This window comes from Nothoprocta perdicaria, unplaced genomic scaffold (genome assembly GCF_003342845.1).
Source record: "Nothoprocta perdicaria isolate Ctin4 unplaced genomic scaffold, notPer1 scaffold_7, whole genome shotgun sequence".
Lineage (NCBI taxonomy): Eukaryota > Metazoa > Chordata > Aves > Tinamiformes > Tinamidae > Nothoprocta > Nothoprocta perdicaria.
This window is the reverse complement of record NW_020455976.1, coordinates 7,435,001-7,451,428: the sequence shown is the minus strand read 5'-3', so window position 1 is coordinate 7,451,428 and position 16,428 is coordinate 7,435,001. Positions and strand designations below refer to the sequence as shown.

Sequence of the window (16,428 nt, the reverse complement as noted above, 5' to 3'; positions counted from 1 at the left end):
TTTCCTTATCATCCGGGACTGGGACCTGGCCAGAGCCCCATTTTCGGATGGGAAACTTCTCTTCAAGGTCAAAAACACTTCCCTGAGAGCCTACAGAAGTTACAGTTTTATGAGCCTACATGCAGGTTAGCAGAAGCAATTTACAGGTGAATTCTGTATCTCCAAAAGCAGAGCCATAATCAGCTGTAAGTCAATCTTGACTTGGGCCTGTGGTTCAGGCCCTGGCAGTTCAGGARGTTGAACTAGGTGATCTAGGATATCCATACATTTATCCATGAAACAGTGAAATGTAAAGGATGGCTGCTACCCGTGAAGAATTACAGAATGGCTGAGCTTGGAAGGGACCTGTAGAGGGATGGTGTGGGTGTATATATATATAGAGAGAGAGACTGCTCCTAGTATTTGCAAGGCTGGCAATTTAATTTTATTTAATTTAAGTGAAGATGCAGTGTGAGTTCCAGAAAAGAGAAGTATTTTTTGACCATTGTGAGGTTCTCAAAATAGCTAAGTAGCTTCTGCTGCCATCATCTTTTGGGTTCACATTTTTTTTTTTTTTTTAGAGAAAAAGAAAAAAAGAGCTAGAAATTTATGTCTTTTTGTGTATGATTCTTGTTAGCCATGACAAAAATACCAATTGCAACTGGAAGAAGGTATAGAAAAATGCTAGTAAACTAGAAACAGTTACTTCACAAGTAAGAAACATTGCCAAATGTGCTTGCACAGAACTGAATAAAAGGAAACTACAACCAGTTTAAGAACAAATTTTCCTTTAATAGCTACATGTACAAACATTCCAGTACAGAGGACTGATTGTTTACCCAGCTGCAGAGTGGAGAACAGTTGTACCTAATGGCTCCTAGCAAGGTGTAAGTAACTGGGGAACTCCATATGTCACAGTTCCATGGCCACAAAATGTTGATCTGGGAAGGAAAACAGGTGGTCAATGTTGTTATTGAGTCAATATTTTTTTCTTTTTTTTTTTTTTTCTCAACCAAAAACAAAGAAAGAAGGAAGAGTGTCAGCTGCTAATTTGAAGGTTGTCAGTTTGATCTGCAGAATATTTAAACCTTCCTAAAAGTGTAGTGCAATTTTTATAGTAGCATGAACAATGTGTTCTTTTGGGGGATATGGGGGCAATAAATTCTGGATCTCAAGACATGAATGAAATTCTTCTATACCTTCACAGCAGTAGTGCTCTAAACACCAATCAGGACACCATCTAGTTAAGCTCACTTCATTGAGACCAGCTGTTTAGCTAGATTGGCCCTACCAAAGCTCTGCAGCTTCCCTAGCAGTTCACAGTGAAGGGTATTTCATCAGCTTTCCTAAATAACCCATGCTGATATGTGATTATAAAGTGTTTTTTTTTTTCTAATACTCAAGCTGTTCTGATGTTTTCTGTAAACGGTTTGTACTTACCTATGTCCATCTTCTCCATGAGTTATATTGACTGTATCTGCCCCCAGTCTTGCCCAAAGCAGAGTGAATGGAGTTTTAATCCAGAGAAATTCAACTTTTTTAACAAGWTTCGGGTTAATTTCAACATCAAGGTATTTTGTATAAATTTCATCTTGAGAAAGGACTCCACTGCAAATAGAATGAAGACATCAGTGCTAACAGAAATAACTTGGAGGTTACTAAGCTAAGCAGTGTTCTCCAGAACACTCAGTTTGCTGATTTTGCTATGACAGAAATGTGCATATTTATTTACAAGAGCAAAGGGCACTAAACCAGGACTCTGTTGTTGTGCTACCCTCTGAACTGGACAGGATAAAAAGAAACACAGAAAACTTCTAATTTACATGTAGTAGGAGAACATCAAGAAACAATAAAGTCTGACATTAGGGTCCTGAGCTCATCAGCACCCTGGGAGTGTTGAGTTTTTATCCCAAGCTTCAGGTACATTTTTTTGACGACCATAGAGAAGAGCTGTGAAGTTCTGTGGTGCATCAACAGGATCTGAAAGGTACATGGAAATACTTATTTCTATCTGTATTATCTCTGTGTGAATCTCGTGTGMGCTGTAGGAATTACTGTATGCAATATATTAGAGGTGTAAATCTTTTTTTAAGGGCAGCTAAAAGAAACAGTGCTTCTTCTGTCAAACTGTCTTAATTTATTGCTGGCATACATGTATGCCAGAATACATGTAAAGGAGGTGGTTTCTATTCCTRTGCTGCAGGCATCCATGAGCCCTCATCAGTGTTATCTGTGTGACAACTTCTGTCCATATCTGATGTCAGCGAGAATGACTACAACCAAGAATATGTTTGCACTGCTTAAATATGTGAAAGATGTTAAGGACAGCAACATTAAATGCCACAGAGAAATATTCATTTAATTTACCTGGTAATTTGATATTCTTTTGTGTTTCCCTCCTTGTCGTGGAAAACTAGGTTTATGTCCCCTCTTGTTTTCTTTACACCGGACAGTTTGATAAATACTCTTTGTCTCCAGCCTACATAAGAAAAAGAAAGTGAAACTAGATAGTCATTGATRCATGAGATCTAAAAATGCCAGTAAGTGGGAAAGTTATCTTTTTTTTTCCCTTTTCCTTTCTTTTCTTTTTTTTTTTCATTTTTATTTTTCTGAATGAGATTTGTTCATGTTAGCAAATGAAAAACTGGGGGAGCTTGAATTCTGATGATTAATTCAGTACTTTTTCTCAGAGATCTTTGCTGATGTTTGGAGTAGTAACAAAAAAGTTGAGTGACTATAAATCATGTCAAAGCAATAATTTTTCAAACATGTGCCCAGTTGTTATAGACCTTCTCCACTTACTAGTAAAAGGTGGGTCTGCTGCTGTATTTAAAAAATACTTCTGGTTTATTCTCTTCAGTTTAGCTGGAAATCTGTCAGCATAGTGTCCCATCATTGGACATCCTTCCTGGGGACATGGGAAACTCTCTCCCTCGGAAAAATAAGAATATCAGTGAATGAAAAGAAGTTTTGTCATCCCAGCCAGCTCKGACAAAATTAAGGCTCAAGACGCTGTTCCAACCTTGCAAAGCTGAAGCAGTGCTTTATGTTGTTGTATCTTGCTCAAGTGGGTGTGGAATGAGCAGGTTTCATACCTGGGGGAATGATGATCTGAAACTCCCCATTTAAGATATTTTTCAGCTAGAGTYTGGGACGAAATATAAGCCAAAGAAACTGCCTGCACGCACGTTGCAACACAAAACAGGGGGGAAAAAAAGTAGCATGGGTATTTTAAGCATCATTTATAGGTGCATTTACTTCTAGGGAAATTAAAGCATTTCTTAGATGTTAACTGTAAATTAGAGAATGTTTAGGCCTTTTGGAAGTTTCAGATACTTTTCTTACAGCCAGCAGTTGTAAGAGTAGATACAGCTAACTAAGGTGGTCTTTGCAGAGAGGCATAGGGTGAGGATTGCAAGGGAGTTATTTCTTTTTCCTGTTCTGGTGGTATCATCCATGCCTCAAGATTCCTTCTCCAGAGCACAGGGAAATAGCTGATGGTGCCACTGTGTGCTGTGCCTCTCTGCATGCATCCTGCTAGTTGGGTAATGTGAGAGGAGAGCTAGAGTAGCATCCAAGTGCTCTRTGTACATCGTGTCCTCTATCATGAATGCAGAGACCTTGATTATTTTCCTTGAAGTTTGTACATTGCTGAGCTGATCTACTTACTGCCTCAAAGGACTTGTATGTCTCGCAGGGATATCCAACGAATCCAGTGGGATAGAGGATGCTCTCAAAATAAAACTCATGGCTGCGTGAGTGATGACACCCTCCGATGAATGTCRCATCTGTTGGAACAAATTTTATGAACATCTGTGAAATAATCTTCAGCTAGCTTGTACAAGATTATACTTGCTCCTCTTTGAAAATAGCTAAGCCACAGAGTTAAACAGCAGTAGTGTCTTGTAGTACCTCTTTTGTGTGAATTTACACATTTCTATTTGCAGTAGAAGCCAGTGTTTTGACTTACAAGAAGAACATTGTACCAGTTTGTCCGGGCTCTCAAGGGYGCTGTGTTGGTCTGTTATTGGCTTTCACAGTTCATGTTTCTGAACTGAGAGAAAACATTCTGAATTTTGGAAATGTGCATTTACCTGCAATGAGAAGCTCAAACTCTGTTTGTTTCAAGCGTGCAATTAAATCATTGCATCCAGGCATGGCATTTCCTCCGTTGGGGTAAAAGTCAAGGTGACCCGTGGTGTTAGCCATTCCAAACCCTGAGATACACAGGTGATGATGTTAGTGTTTTAAGAAACCTCCCGACTTGCCCATGTCTGTGGATATTTGCTCACACATGAACACTTGCCTGTGGCAGGAAATTGGGGAGCATTACTGTGAATAACATCGACAAAGCTCGCGTCTGTGGGGTCCAGTCGCACCTCGGGAGGAGTGCCTTCAAAAAAAGGCCCAGCAGGGTCCAAACCTAGAGAAAAAAATTACTGACTGAGGAAGGAATGTAAAAAGCAACACAAAAACATGTCTTATTCCAACTTATAATATCAGGCATAAATAATGCAGCAGACATGTTGACTAATAATGTGAATTCTAAACTGGACTGTGTGCTCTAATATGGCTTTGTGAACCTTTCTGCAAACTCATTCCAGCAGAAGTAAAACATTTTCCTTAGTGTTTTTTCCTTAGCTTTGCCTTGCTGTAGTGCAAGGTCCAATGAATTACACTAATGTTACAAGCACATTAACAGAGTCCTTTAGAGGATAATAAATCTTATAGTCATTAAAGGATGGAAGATACAACAGTCACTCCTGCTTTGAGAGTAATGGAGTTTGCCTGTTCTTATGCAAACTTAAATGCATAATTTAATTCTAGCCTCTTAGCCTAGAGGTCTACAACAGCATGACTTTCCGTCATTAATACCAAAAGTAAATCATAGTGTATAGTAAAGTAATTAGTGGTAATGCATCTGGAGAAAAAAGAAGGAGAAATAAGAAAAGTGGATCTGTACCTTGTCTCTCCTTTCCTTTAGGAATGTGGTGTCCTATATGTGCCTACCTGTTATTCGTCCAATGCCTTGCGTTCTTCTTCCCGCTTCTCCCGCAGTGTGTGCACCAAGACTGTGGCCAATTAGATGGATTTGAGAAGGGGAATACCTGTAGATTTGCTAATTAAAAGGAGAAGGAAGAAGATGGAGGGAAGAGAGAGACAAGAACAGTAATTTAAATATCAAAGATGGTATCTTACATTGGCTGCTGTTAGGAGCAACTCGTTYGTCTTCCTGGAAACCCAACACTGCATAAATTCCTTGAATTATTTGTTGTCTAAATTATACTAAAATTTGGTAGAAGATCCAGTCTTGAATTTTAAATGCCTAATCATATGAAAGATTCACCATCACAGTCTTGCATATGGTTACTGTCTTTTATTATCTGTGGTATCAAAATATGAACCTCTTCTTACATTTGGATTAACCCCTAATTTCACTTTCTATAAATATGAACTTATTTTATCTTCATCATCTGTATTATGGAGCCCCTTTTTATTGCTCATCTGTAGATGTATATAGAGACTGTAATCATATCACTGCACTAAATCTTCACTGAGAAGTGGAGTTGCAGTGATGTCCATWCTTCTTTTTGCTACACATCTCCTGTACAAAGCCTGTCCTTTTACATACTGCATAAGCTTTGAAGATGGAAATGGAAAATCATCAGTGTGTTCGCTGCACGCAGAGGATAGATTTCATTCAGGGACTTGCTGAGGTTTGTAACCATCTTAGTCAACAAGGACTAATTGCTAATTGCAAGGGATTTTTGCTAAGTTCTGAATAATAATGTACATGTAAAAAAAAAAAAAAAAGCCATTTTATAGTGTTTGCGTATCTGTGGTTTCTTGGCAGATGACATTTTTCCTGAAGAGACTTTGTCCTGCAGTTCTTTCTTCCATTTACAGTGCAGTTTTGCTTTTCTAGAAAGCGTAAGGAAAAACAAGATTTGATCGAAGTAAATCTCTGCTGTCTGTGAGCAATCCTAATAAGCCTGTTAGGAAAATGCAGGTTTAGTGATCCACCTGTGAGAGTCACGGGGGAAGAACTTTGGAACTTGAACTTTTGGAATAAGAAATGCTGTGTTATGTGTGTAAATGTGAAGCCGTGTCTTCAGTAATATGAAGTTCACAAACAGAAASCAACAGGGTAGTTTCTTTTGCTTGTAGACTACAAAGGTGGCAATATCATGGGAAGCTCTAGGATGCTTCCAGTTCCCGTTACTTTCAGTTGATGCCAACTTGAGATGCTAATTTACTTCCAGCACAAGTTTCTAGTGCTTGCAACTCTTCTAAGCATGTAAGTCACACACGACATGTCTCACCTCTGTAAAATGCCTTCTTGCCTGTATCACAAAATGGAAATGTTGTCGTCTACTGATCTTTAGTTATTGGCACATCTTTTCAACTCGTTTAGCTTTGTTTGTGTCTTCTGTGGGTGCATGAAGTCCTCACAGAGTTAAAAGTTATTAGCCAGGTCTAAACTACATCCTTTGTACAACATTTCCTGAAGCACTGGCCAACTGTACTGGACAAGGTTAAAAACAGAAGTAGCAGTATCATAACCCAACTATATGCACTGGTGAACTGTAGGTTGTAAAGCTGTTTCTTTTACCTGGAGAGTTTTTATGAAATAAGCAATCTCAGCCCCAATCACACGGAGGTTATTCACTGCACTGGCGTAGGTGCCTTTTGCACCCTCTTTCCAGTCAACAGCAATGCAGTTCCTGTTCTCCACTTCCAGCAACAGCTAATGTGGAAACACATAAAACAAAATATTTAAAGAAGCATAAAACAGCGAGTAGAAATGCAAATTAAATCCTAATAGACAATTACATTGTAATTTCTAATGGGATTTCTAATTCTTTGCAAACAGAACACTACACTGCAGCCTGTACTGTATTGAAACAAGAATGTCCTCACAAAATAGTCTCAATTTTTAAATAAAACAATCAAATTATTTTAGTTATTTGTATACATATTTGAAATAAATTGGAAAGACAAYGCAACTGCACAGTAGCTGCAAGTGTTTGACTTTCTTGGAGGGTCAAGAAACTGAGAAAGTCTTATTAAAATAGAAAGGTTCTGGGCAAAGTAGGAAGTTTTTATTTTAGCAAGGAAAGCTAGTGCAAAGGTTAACTCCTGTATTGTCACAGTCTTACAGAGGTCTCTGATCTGTTGTAGCTTTCTGTTACTAAGGCTTACTTAAGGTTTGGGAAAGAACAAGGACTGGAAATGAAAATTAACACAGACTAAACAGTTGAATATAAAYGACAAGGAAAACAGAAGCTTAAAATGATCATGCAGTTCTGCACTGCCTTCCCTCTCTTTTATTCACACCACAACCATAGTTTGTAGTTTGGAGGAGCAATTAGAATTGCTCTTTCCTTTCGGCTGGGATATTTTGAAATATAAGATTTTAGATTACAAGTGCTCATAAGTTTTTGAAAAAAAAATGCAGCCTCAGCTGCTGGTGGAAATCAGAGGATACTGTCTCATACCAGGCACATTTCTACAACCCAGCCTTTTTTTCCAGTGCTGCCAAATCCATGAATGATGAAAGAAGTTTTCCTGCGTGAAGAAAAATGTGAGCTTTGGATGGTTGAGGAGTTAATTGCTGAGATCACCTGTGTGAGGAAAGCAAAATGAAAGTTAGAGCTTTTATCTATCCTCCYGTTTTAGAGAAGGCAGCAAAATATCACATCATTAACATTGACCCTTCAGTAGGATTTGCAGAAATTCTTTGTATGGTCAAAGTTTTCAATTTTAGAAGCTGGTCACCTCAGCATGTCACCCTTCTCCATTCCAACACAGCTGCCAAAGAAGTTGYGCCTCCCTGTACAAGGGCAGGTGTTTCTGCTGCCCTTTCCTCTTAATGAACTCCCTTATACAGCATATAAAGCAGCCTAAAGGAGCCCAAGTATCGTCAAATGATATGTAGTGACCTGAGTTGGATGAGGCCCTCCAGAGAACAGTTCACCAACCCCACAACTCTTTGCTTTTGCCTTTTAATCAACCTRATCTTCAGCTTCCAAGTGCTACTCTGCATCTCAGAAATGGCTTTTGTCTGTAGCAATGGCGCTTCTACAGGTGTTCTTGTTATTAGCTACTCCAGAATGGCTGRAAGAATTGAATGCTGCAGGCAACAGTGGTTAAACTGATCTTGGTTCACCACACGTTCTTGCAAATTGTTTAATCATATTCCTTCCTTTTAGTCTGAGAATGATCTCTGACCATCTGTATTGTTTCCAGATAAATATAGTGGTTATGATGCAAGCTCAGGGAGCTTGGGTGTGGAAGGGCTGTGCCCTTAGATCATACAGTTAAGTTTAATGGCAGGGAAGTAGTGCAAGGTATATTTTGTCCTATTTTATTTTATGAACAATAGAAAAGCCTGGATAGCCCACTGGTGAGTGCAAAGTGACTACTCATTTTTCCCTGCTCTGCAGATAGAAACATTTATTACAGGTATAACTTTTCACTCCTAGAGAACCCGAGCTTGAGTCTTCTCATGGCAACCAGGATTGTTGCAAGCTGTGATGTCTGGAATGACAGTGATGTCATCCCAGTCCATGCCAGTGGAATCCTAAATGTCCCTGTGCAGCACAGATGACACAAGCTCTGGGAACTTGCAGCTTCACGTGCGTTTGCTGAAGTGATGKGGGACCAGCCCTGGAGCTTTAAAAGTTCCTAGGCATTGCTCTGCTCGGTATTACAAAGAATAAATAGCCTGAGTGATTATTATTTGCAGAACGGAGAAGGGCAGGTAAGAGTGGAAAATCACACAGATTTTGAGGAAAAATGCAGGTTTTGAAATTATGCTAGAATTGTTCTGCTTCAGACTTGCTTTTATTTTTTAAAAGTCACAGTATGGACTCAATTTCAACATGTRTAATGTATCAACATTTGCTTCCCTATCCAAATACCCAGAAGTTTGCTTATTTGAGCAAGTCCTTRATATTCTGAGAGCTAAATCCTTGCAAAAGTTACTGCTCCATAACCCACATGCTTGTATGCTAGGAAGGCTGTTGTGTCTTACACTTAATACAGATTTTTTTTTCAAGCTTTACTCTAAATATCACCAAAGCTCATTCACTACCTCCTTATTCTTACTTGTTTGCCTGTGATGAGTGACATAGATTTTTCAACAAGTTTACAAACATATGTAGGCTTAGTCTTTTCTTGATGTTAAAATAAGTATCACCTGTGTGYTATTTCCTGTTTCTCTTGTGTAGAGAGAAAAGCTGATGTTCATGTTTTCTGGAGAGTCAGGCAGTCCTGTCAGGAGTCTCCCTGGGATCCCAGCCCAAGGTGGGTCATCGCTAAAACAGCCAAGCCTATCGTAGCAAATTTCTTTACCTAGAGCGCACAAAACAACTTGTTAGGATTTTGGAACCTCTTACAGCTAGATGATATGTTTGAGACTGCCAGAGAAGCAGAACACCAAGGATATAATTTTATGATTAGTTATGACTCAGATTCAGGGTTTTTTGTTTGTTTGTTTATGGATCTTGCCTGAAGTAGGTAACAAAATGAATAGTAAATGATTTGAGCTGAATTCAGGAAAATTCCAGGACATTCTTTTGGTGGCATTTTCTAGGCTTGTAAATATTTTAAAATTCTTTTTGAGAAATACTCATTAGACTTGCTTCTGTGTGCTTCCCACCCCAAGGCTATGTGTTTTTGGAATGAAGGGTATTTTTTGGAATGAAGGGTATTTATGCAGTCACCTTCTATTGTGAATGATATTATCATTTATTTTAAGATTCTAGTCTTTTTGGGGAGAAGATCACTTTTGCTCATTTATGCCCAACTTTTCATTTCTAGCACTTTTTATTACACTATTTTTACAACTGCTCCTTGTAAACAACAGTTTTCACAGAAGAAGGGCATATGACTGTAAAATTCCCCTCCATGAATTTTCAACAGAATTTTCTCCCTCTTATATTCTTAATAAAGAAATTTGAATGGAGTAAAACCTTTAGCCTTACTTCTATACACAGTAATGGACATTATCAAGCACAATACCTAATCCTAACACAATTTCAATGTAAAGGATACTGGTCATTGTTTCATATATAATATATGTTATTTATTTTGTCTTTATTCAACTTCTTGTGATAGTTTTTATAGATATTGTATCTCACCTGTTACTGAGCCAAGGAGATAAAATGCAATAATACACACTCCAATCACCTAAAGCAAAGGGAATATAAAGGTTAAGCATTTTAGAGTGATTTATTCTTTTTGAAAGGGTATAATACAAGGAAAAATGCAAAATCGAGCACCTGGTAGAGACTAACCCCATGCATGGGGCTGAGCAGGTCGAAAATGGCTTTGCAAAAAGACCCCTGGCCATCCTGGTGTACACCAAGCTGAACATGAGCCAGCAATGCATCTCTGGGGCAAAGACAGTTGATGGCATCTCTGTGGAAGCTGGATTTACTTGACTTACTAACCAAGCCAAATGGGATAGTTAGAGCAYGGACACTGTGGTGCTGAGTACTGACATTGAATCCTAGTAGCTAAAGTCTGGGCAATAGTTCACTGATGATGCGATAGGGCAGAAGAACATGTCTGAATATCTAAGCTGTGAATAAAAGTTGCAAAGAACAAAACCGAGAGGAAGCATCAGATTTCTTCTGAAGTATAGTTCTATGGCCAATACCTGTATGACCACTGGTGACATCAAGAGAAGAAGACATGGTAAGAGAGAGAAAATCGTGGGAAGAATGGAAAGCAGAGAGAAAAGTTGGCAGTTGGTAGGAGAGAAAAGCATCAGGAGTCATTCAAAATAGCTGGTGTCAGACAAGAAGGGAGAGGTCCTAATCATCAGAAAAAAAGAGGAGGCCTTCTTGGCAAGTACTTCAGGCATTATTCTAAGAACCTGATGATTGTGCAGAAAAATTAGAAGACGTGGCTTGTCAAGTGAATTAGAGAGCTCTGATATATGTTTATGAATGGCTGTTCAGTCAGCCTATAAAATAATCCAGATTTCTCAAGAGATCTCATGTTCACAATGTCTGTGCTGAGAACAGTATAGCATGAGGAACAGTGTAATTTCTTTTTCAGACCSCAAAACTTAGAGGCAGCTCTAACGTAGTAGGCTTGTCATAAAAAGAAATGAAAATATAGTCTATACAGTACCTCTTCTCAGAATATATTACAAACCAGAAAATATTTAGGAAATGTGGGAAATTGCTGCTGAATGAGAGTGCCCAGTGACTTCTTTTCACATATTTTTCATTAGAAGACAGAAAGTGGAAATGAACAGGTAGCCAGATAAGTGATGGAAGATGCAAAAGGCTGTTCTTCTGGAATATTTATCCATCTTTTTGTTAAGACAGGTGTATGGCTTGGATAGAAGCCAGTTTTCTGAGGGTTAGGCTCTTTGTATGAGTCTGGTAGCCCAAAGACAACAAGAATAGTGCTAAGAGATTAAGAAATGATACCTACATGAAAGGAGTTGAGGCAGTACGCAACTTTATGGGGGAAATTCTTTCTCTTGCATTTAAGATGCTTAGTACTGAACAAGAGGAACTGGAATGACTTGTTTGTGGGTTTAAACTCAGTCTTCCTAGTTTTGCTGGCTAGAGGTTTCCTGAGTGCTAAACTCTGCTCATTACACTGAGAATGAAATAGAGAAAAAGAGCTTCTGAGCCCACACTAGCTATTYCTAACAACAGCAACAACAAAACAAAATTGTAGATATTTATAGACTGGCATTCTGACTTATGAAACATATATTGGAGTACGGGTTGTCCTTCACAAGAACCCATTAAGGTCTCTTTTGGGCAGCATTGCTCAACTTGTGATTCATGGACCACTAGTAGATGGTTTGTGAGATATGACAAAGTCTGCACAATGATTGTCAACAATATAATTGAAACTTCGTATGTACCCAATCACCCTCTCAGGATATATGCACAAACATGCACACACAGAATATTCAAGAGAAGCAAGACCAAGGAATTGGATTTTTAATTATCAGCATTTTTCTTTTTTACAACTGCAATGTGATTATTTGAAACAAAATGTTTAATTTACCTAAATGCTAAGAATTTTACTCACCATTCTCTTATCACMCCGTCTGCTTCAGTGGTGAGCAATAACAGGATACAAGATGACTGCTGGACTTTTTTTCTAGGTAGAGATTTGTTAACTCTGTCATTAGAATAAAAATAAAGATAGATAAGCTAGAGGTAAAACATCCTTAGGCCATACAAAAGGAKGCAAAGGGGGAATATTGATAATTAGTAGCTAGAAATCATATGTTTTATAAGGAAAGCAGCAAGACCCATGACCAGGAGAATTAAGATGTAAATTAAAATGGATTTTTTCTTGTATGAAAGACATAAAATAACACAATGATTCTGRTCCATTCTAAAATAAAATTGAGCAGAGGACAATGCTGCAGCTGAAGAGAGGTTTACACTTTGCCTTTTCTCAATGGTTAGCAAAAGTCACCTGATGTTCATGCCAAAAACAAAAGAAATGGCAATGGTGATACCCTGTTCACACAATGGTTCTAGATCTGCTGTGGAAAAGCTAGTGGAAATAAATGTTTCAAAATCAGTGTTATTTTGGTAATTCATAGCTGGCCTGTCTTAAAGCTGGCAAGAAATCTGTTGACAATTTTTCATTGCTGTTGATTAGCAAGAGAATTCCAAGTGATCTGAGGAAATTTATTATGCTAACATGTAAAAAAATGGATGAATGAGCAGATCTGAGGCAACTTTTCACAGGATACTCAATCATGAAAGAAAAATTGTGAAAAATGCAGAACAAAGTTGTGTAACTGAGTTCAGCTACATGACACAACAAATCAACATGGTACTTTTATGAGATCAATATTTTGACTCTCTTGATACTTTGATTTCAATAATACGCTCTTCTACTTAAGAATTTATTACTAAATTAAGTATGATATAAATGTACTATTATACAGACAACTGTGTCAAGTCATGAACAAACTGAAATCATTTTATTTGGCTGAGGTTTTTTGACCTTTTAGTTAGTTACTCAAGCTCAATGAATCATCACTGAGTGTGTTTTCAGGGGAATCAGTTCTTGCTATTGCACTGAATGCTACTGCTGGACATCAGCTCATGACTGAAAAAGTTACTGGCATCCAGATTAAAGGATTAGTAAATATAGAGTAAAGGATTAGTAAATAAGGGGTCATGATTTCTTTATTTTTTTGTGCATTTACAGTTGATTCGGAAAGTAAAAGCACTCATAGTGCAGATTGTATGCACAGMATGGAAGTAAACGTTTGAGGCATCAGTAACTGAAATGGCCTGAATTATTAATACAATAATTTTAAAAGATAAATAATATAAAATAAAAATGTATAATTTATATATTTAAAATGTGTTACATTATTTTAAAATTATATATATATTTAAATGCATTTTGTCTTTCCAGTTTAAAAAAATTGTCTTTCCAGTGTTTTATTTTTTTCTTTCTTTAAGCTCTTTTTTGTTTGACATATTCTCAGTTAAGTATAAAAGGCAGCACAGAGAAGAACAGACCATTTAGGTGTTAGCATGCAAGTTTAGATAAGGAAGATATAAGTTAAATGCCCTCCCAGAAATTTCTTGTATGACTTGGAACATCGGAAGTATTAGATAACACTTGGTGATTTCACATCTGAGTCTTGTAACCTGTTACCCAAATGGGGAAAAGAAACTGCAGTTCAAAGTGTTGCAAAAATRTTTATAAGTCTTATAAAGTGGATCATGTAAGCRTTTTTCCCATATACAAATAACCAAAAGTGTCCTTTTTTTTGTTTTTATTTGAACATAACTTTTGTAGCGATGGTCTTGCCCATTCCTTACAAGGATTTTCCAGGCAGCCACAGTTCATTTGCATGGACACAGTAAGAATATTTGCCCCAGATTATCAAATGCTGGCCAGGTTGTACAGTACTGGGCAATGTGCTCATGACAGAGTGAATTAAATTCTGGCGAGCAGAGAAACTGGTGCAGTTACTGAAAGACTTCATTTCATCTCCAAACCCTCAGCACTCAGATATGAGATTACCATATCTCATTTACAGTTATGAGATTACCATATCTCATTTGCAACCATTGAGATATGGTTGTAAATTGCCCATTAGTGGGGTTCTGATTCCAGATGAAGGCCCTTGGGCACAATTCAATACAAACAAGTAATCATAAGTAAAAGAGCATCCTGAAATTGGCCTATCCCCTCTCCTGTGAGCTCAGCAGCTTTTAGGCAGAATTAAATTCTCCACAAGGTAACTGATCTTAAATGAACAGCTCTGAGATACACAAATTGAGCATTAGGCAAATCTTTTGTTGGATTAAGGATGTCCAGAGCTTCTTGTAGATCTCCTTCCTCCAGATCACCTAATATTACAGTAGAGCACAAGCCAGGACAGAGTTAACAGGAATTGTCCCATGGTGTGGTAGGAGATAATATCTATCAACTTCTTAAAATTGAATATGAGACTAAGGCCTTAACTTGGACTAATTGCCTTAGAATGACAATGTTTTTTCTCAAGATATTTAATATGAGAAGTAGCCCAGAAAAAAAGCAATAGGAATGTGAGTTGTATGCGTATTTGCTCATCACTAGAGACTGAAGTAAAATCAGATTTTCAAGATGTTTTTGTGTGTCCTTGACTTCCAAATTCAGAACATTTTGCAATATCCTAACTAATAGGGATCTCAACTTGTTCTTACACTGGTATCAGATTTAAAAATTACAGATAGAATTACAATTCTTTAATCTAAGTACCAACATCAGAAAAAGAATGATACAGTTTTGGCAGGTTGCTGTGCCAGTTCAATCCTCTAAGAAACCTTTATCATGAGGCTATTTGTCTTTCCAGAAGGACTTTCACCATTCCTCTTAGTGATTAGACTATTGCTAAATTTAATCGACCCCCAGCCCAACACTCTTTGCCTTTCTCCATTTTTGAATTGCAGAATATCCTGTCTTGATGACTAGTCCACAGGGTTTTTTTTTTYYYYCYCTCTMTRTGKSRSWGWSASMTRAAACAGATTTTATTTGCCACATTATTCCATAGAAGAGGATATTTCTTCCCAATTTCCATTCTCTCTCTAAATTTGCAGTGCTCCTCATAGTGTTTTATTTCATAGCCCATCTAATTTTTCCTCCTCCTTGACTTCAACCAGTGCCCTCATGTATTTTCCTTAGAAGAAAAAATGATTCCACCTACAATTGTCATCATTCTGATCTTCCTTTGAAGAATATTCTGTTGAACCACCTTAGCCCCACTGAATCCACCCACTTTTCCTAGCTGCATTACATTATTGCTGCCCAGGAACTATCATCTCTTACTAGAATCTTCCAGACTGGAGGTGCCACAAGTCTCGTAGCCTCTCTCAAAGTGTTCTCAGGATCACTCRGAGTCCTTCTTGTTGCTTTTCACTCAGACCATACCATCAAGTCTACCTTTTATTAAGCAAGCAACCCTTCAGCTCTCCAACCCCAAAGGGTAGGTAGCAAGCACAATTATCTGAGAATCCTTAMGATTTTTCAGTCACTTACCACGCTAAATGTAGAACTTGTTGCTCTGTAACCTGTGTTGAGCGAGCTCCGTGTCATGGGCTGGCTGTTGCCAGCTCTTTTCAGTTGGATTCAATCCCACAGCAGTGGGTGCGGACCTGCCCACATGGTACCTAATTACAGGCTTCCTAAGAGTGACTGAGAATCTTTGTAAGAATGATAGACTTCCTGATGGATATAAAAATGTTGCCTTTCCTTGTCTTTCTCTCTCTCTTATAATTTCCGATTTATCAAAGCTTTCACCTCATAAAATTTTGCAATCAATTTAGTTAAAAGCAAGATTCCAATTTATTCCTAGTGGGGATTCTAGTGTGCAACATTCATACCAGTCAGCTTGACATACTTATCTTTTCAGTTACGAGTTACTGTAAGCCCCATCTTATAATCAGTGAAGTGAACCTTCTCTGCAGGACAGTTTGGAATATGAACTTAATTTCATTGTCTATGTCATCCCTTTGAAGTGATCAGCTATCAGATAGCTGATAAAGTTATCTGACTAATATCAGGCAAATACCTTAGTTCACACAGCCTGTGAAACATGCCCTTATATGTTTTGCTATAATCAAGTTTGTTTATTTATTTGCAGAGAGTAATCTATATTCTTTTGTAAAGAAAGTAGGAAAATTTTTTGGTACAAACTGGGTGGAATATAGGTGCTTAAATTCAAAAGTGTGTGACCTACAAGAAGTTTAACTGCTCACATAAGCATTTGAGAGTTTATGGAAGCRTGTGCTTTTGCTGATGAAGTTGTTTATGTCTCATGCACCCGATATCATTTTGTAATCTATGACCTCTTAGGCCATGTAGGATTCACAAATTAAGTACCTTTTTTTTTTCTAACTTTCTCACTGGTTTATGAGTTCTGAACATAAATGGTGAGTCCAATTTAGA

At 37.8% G+C, this 16,428-nt stretch overlaps 1 protein-coding gene across 1 annotated transcript; it reads right to left on the bottom strand.

Annotated features, from left to right (window-relative positions):
• Positions 1-788: 788 nt before the first annotated feature.
• LOC112957125 (pancreatic lipase-related protein 2-like) lies at positions 789-15,576 on the bottom strand. Its single transcript, XM_026050696.1, has 13 exons — positions 15,520-15,576; positions 10,125-10,173; positions 9,182-9,336; positions 7,479-7,604; positions 6,593-6,727; positions 4,990-5,098; positions 4,286-4,402; positions 4,074-4,196; positions 3,649-3,767; positions 2,782-2,911; positions 2,347-2,458; positions 1,420-1,587; positions 789-920 (listed from the first exon to the last, which is right to left on the bottom strand). The coding sequence occupies exons 1-13, from the start codon at positions 15,574-15,576 to the stop codon at positions 857-859; spliced, it is 1,464 nt and encodes a 487-aa protein (XP_025906481.1). The 3' UTR covers positions 789-856.
• Positions 15,577-16,428: the final 852 nt, after the last annotated feature.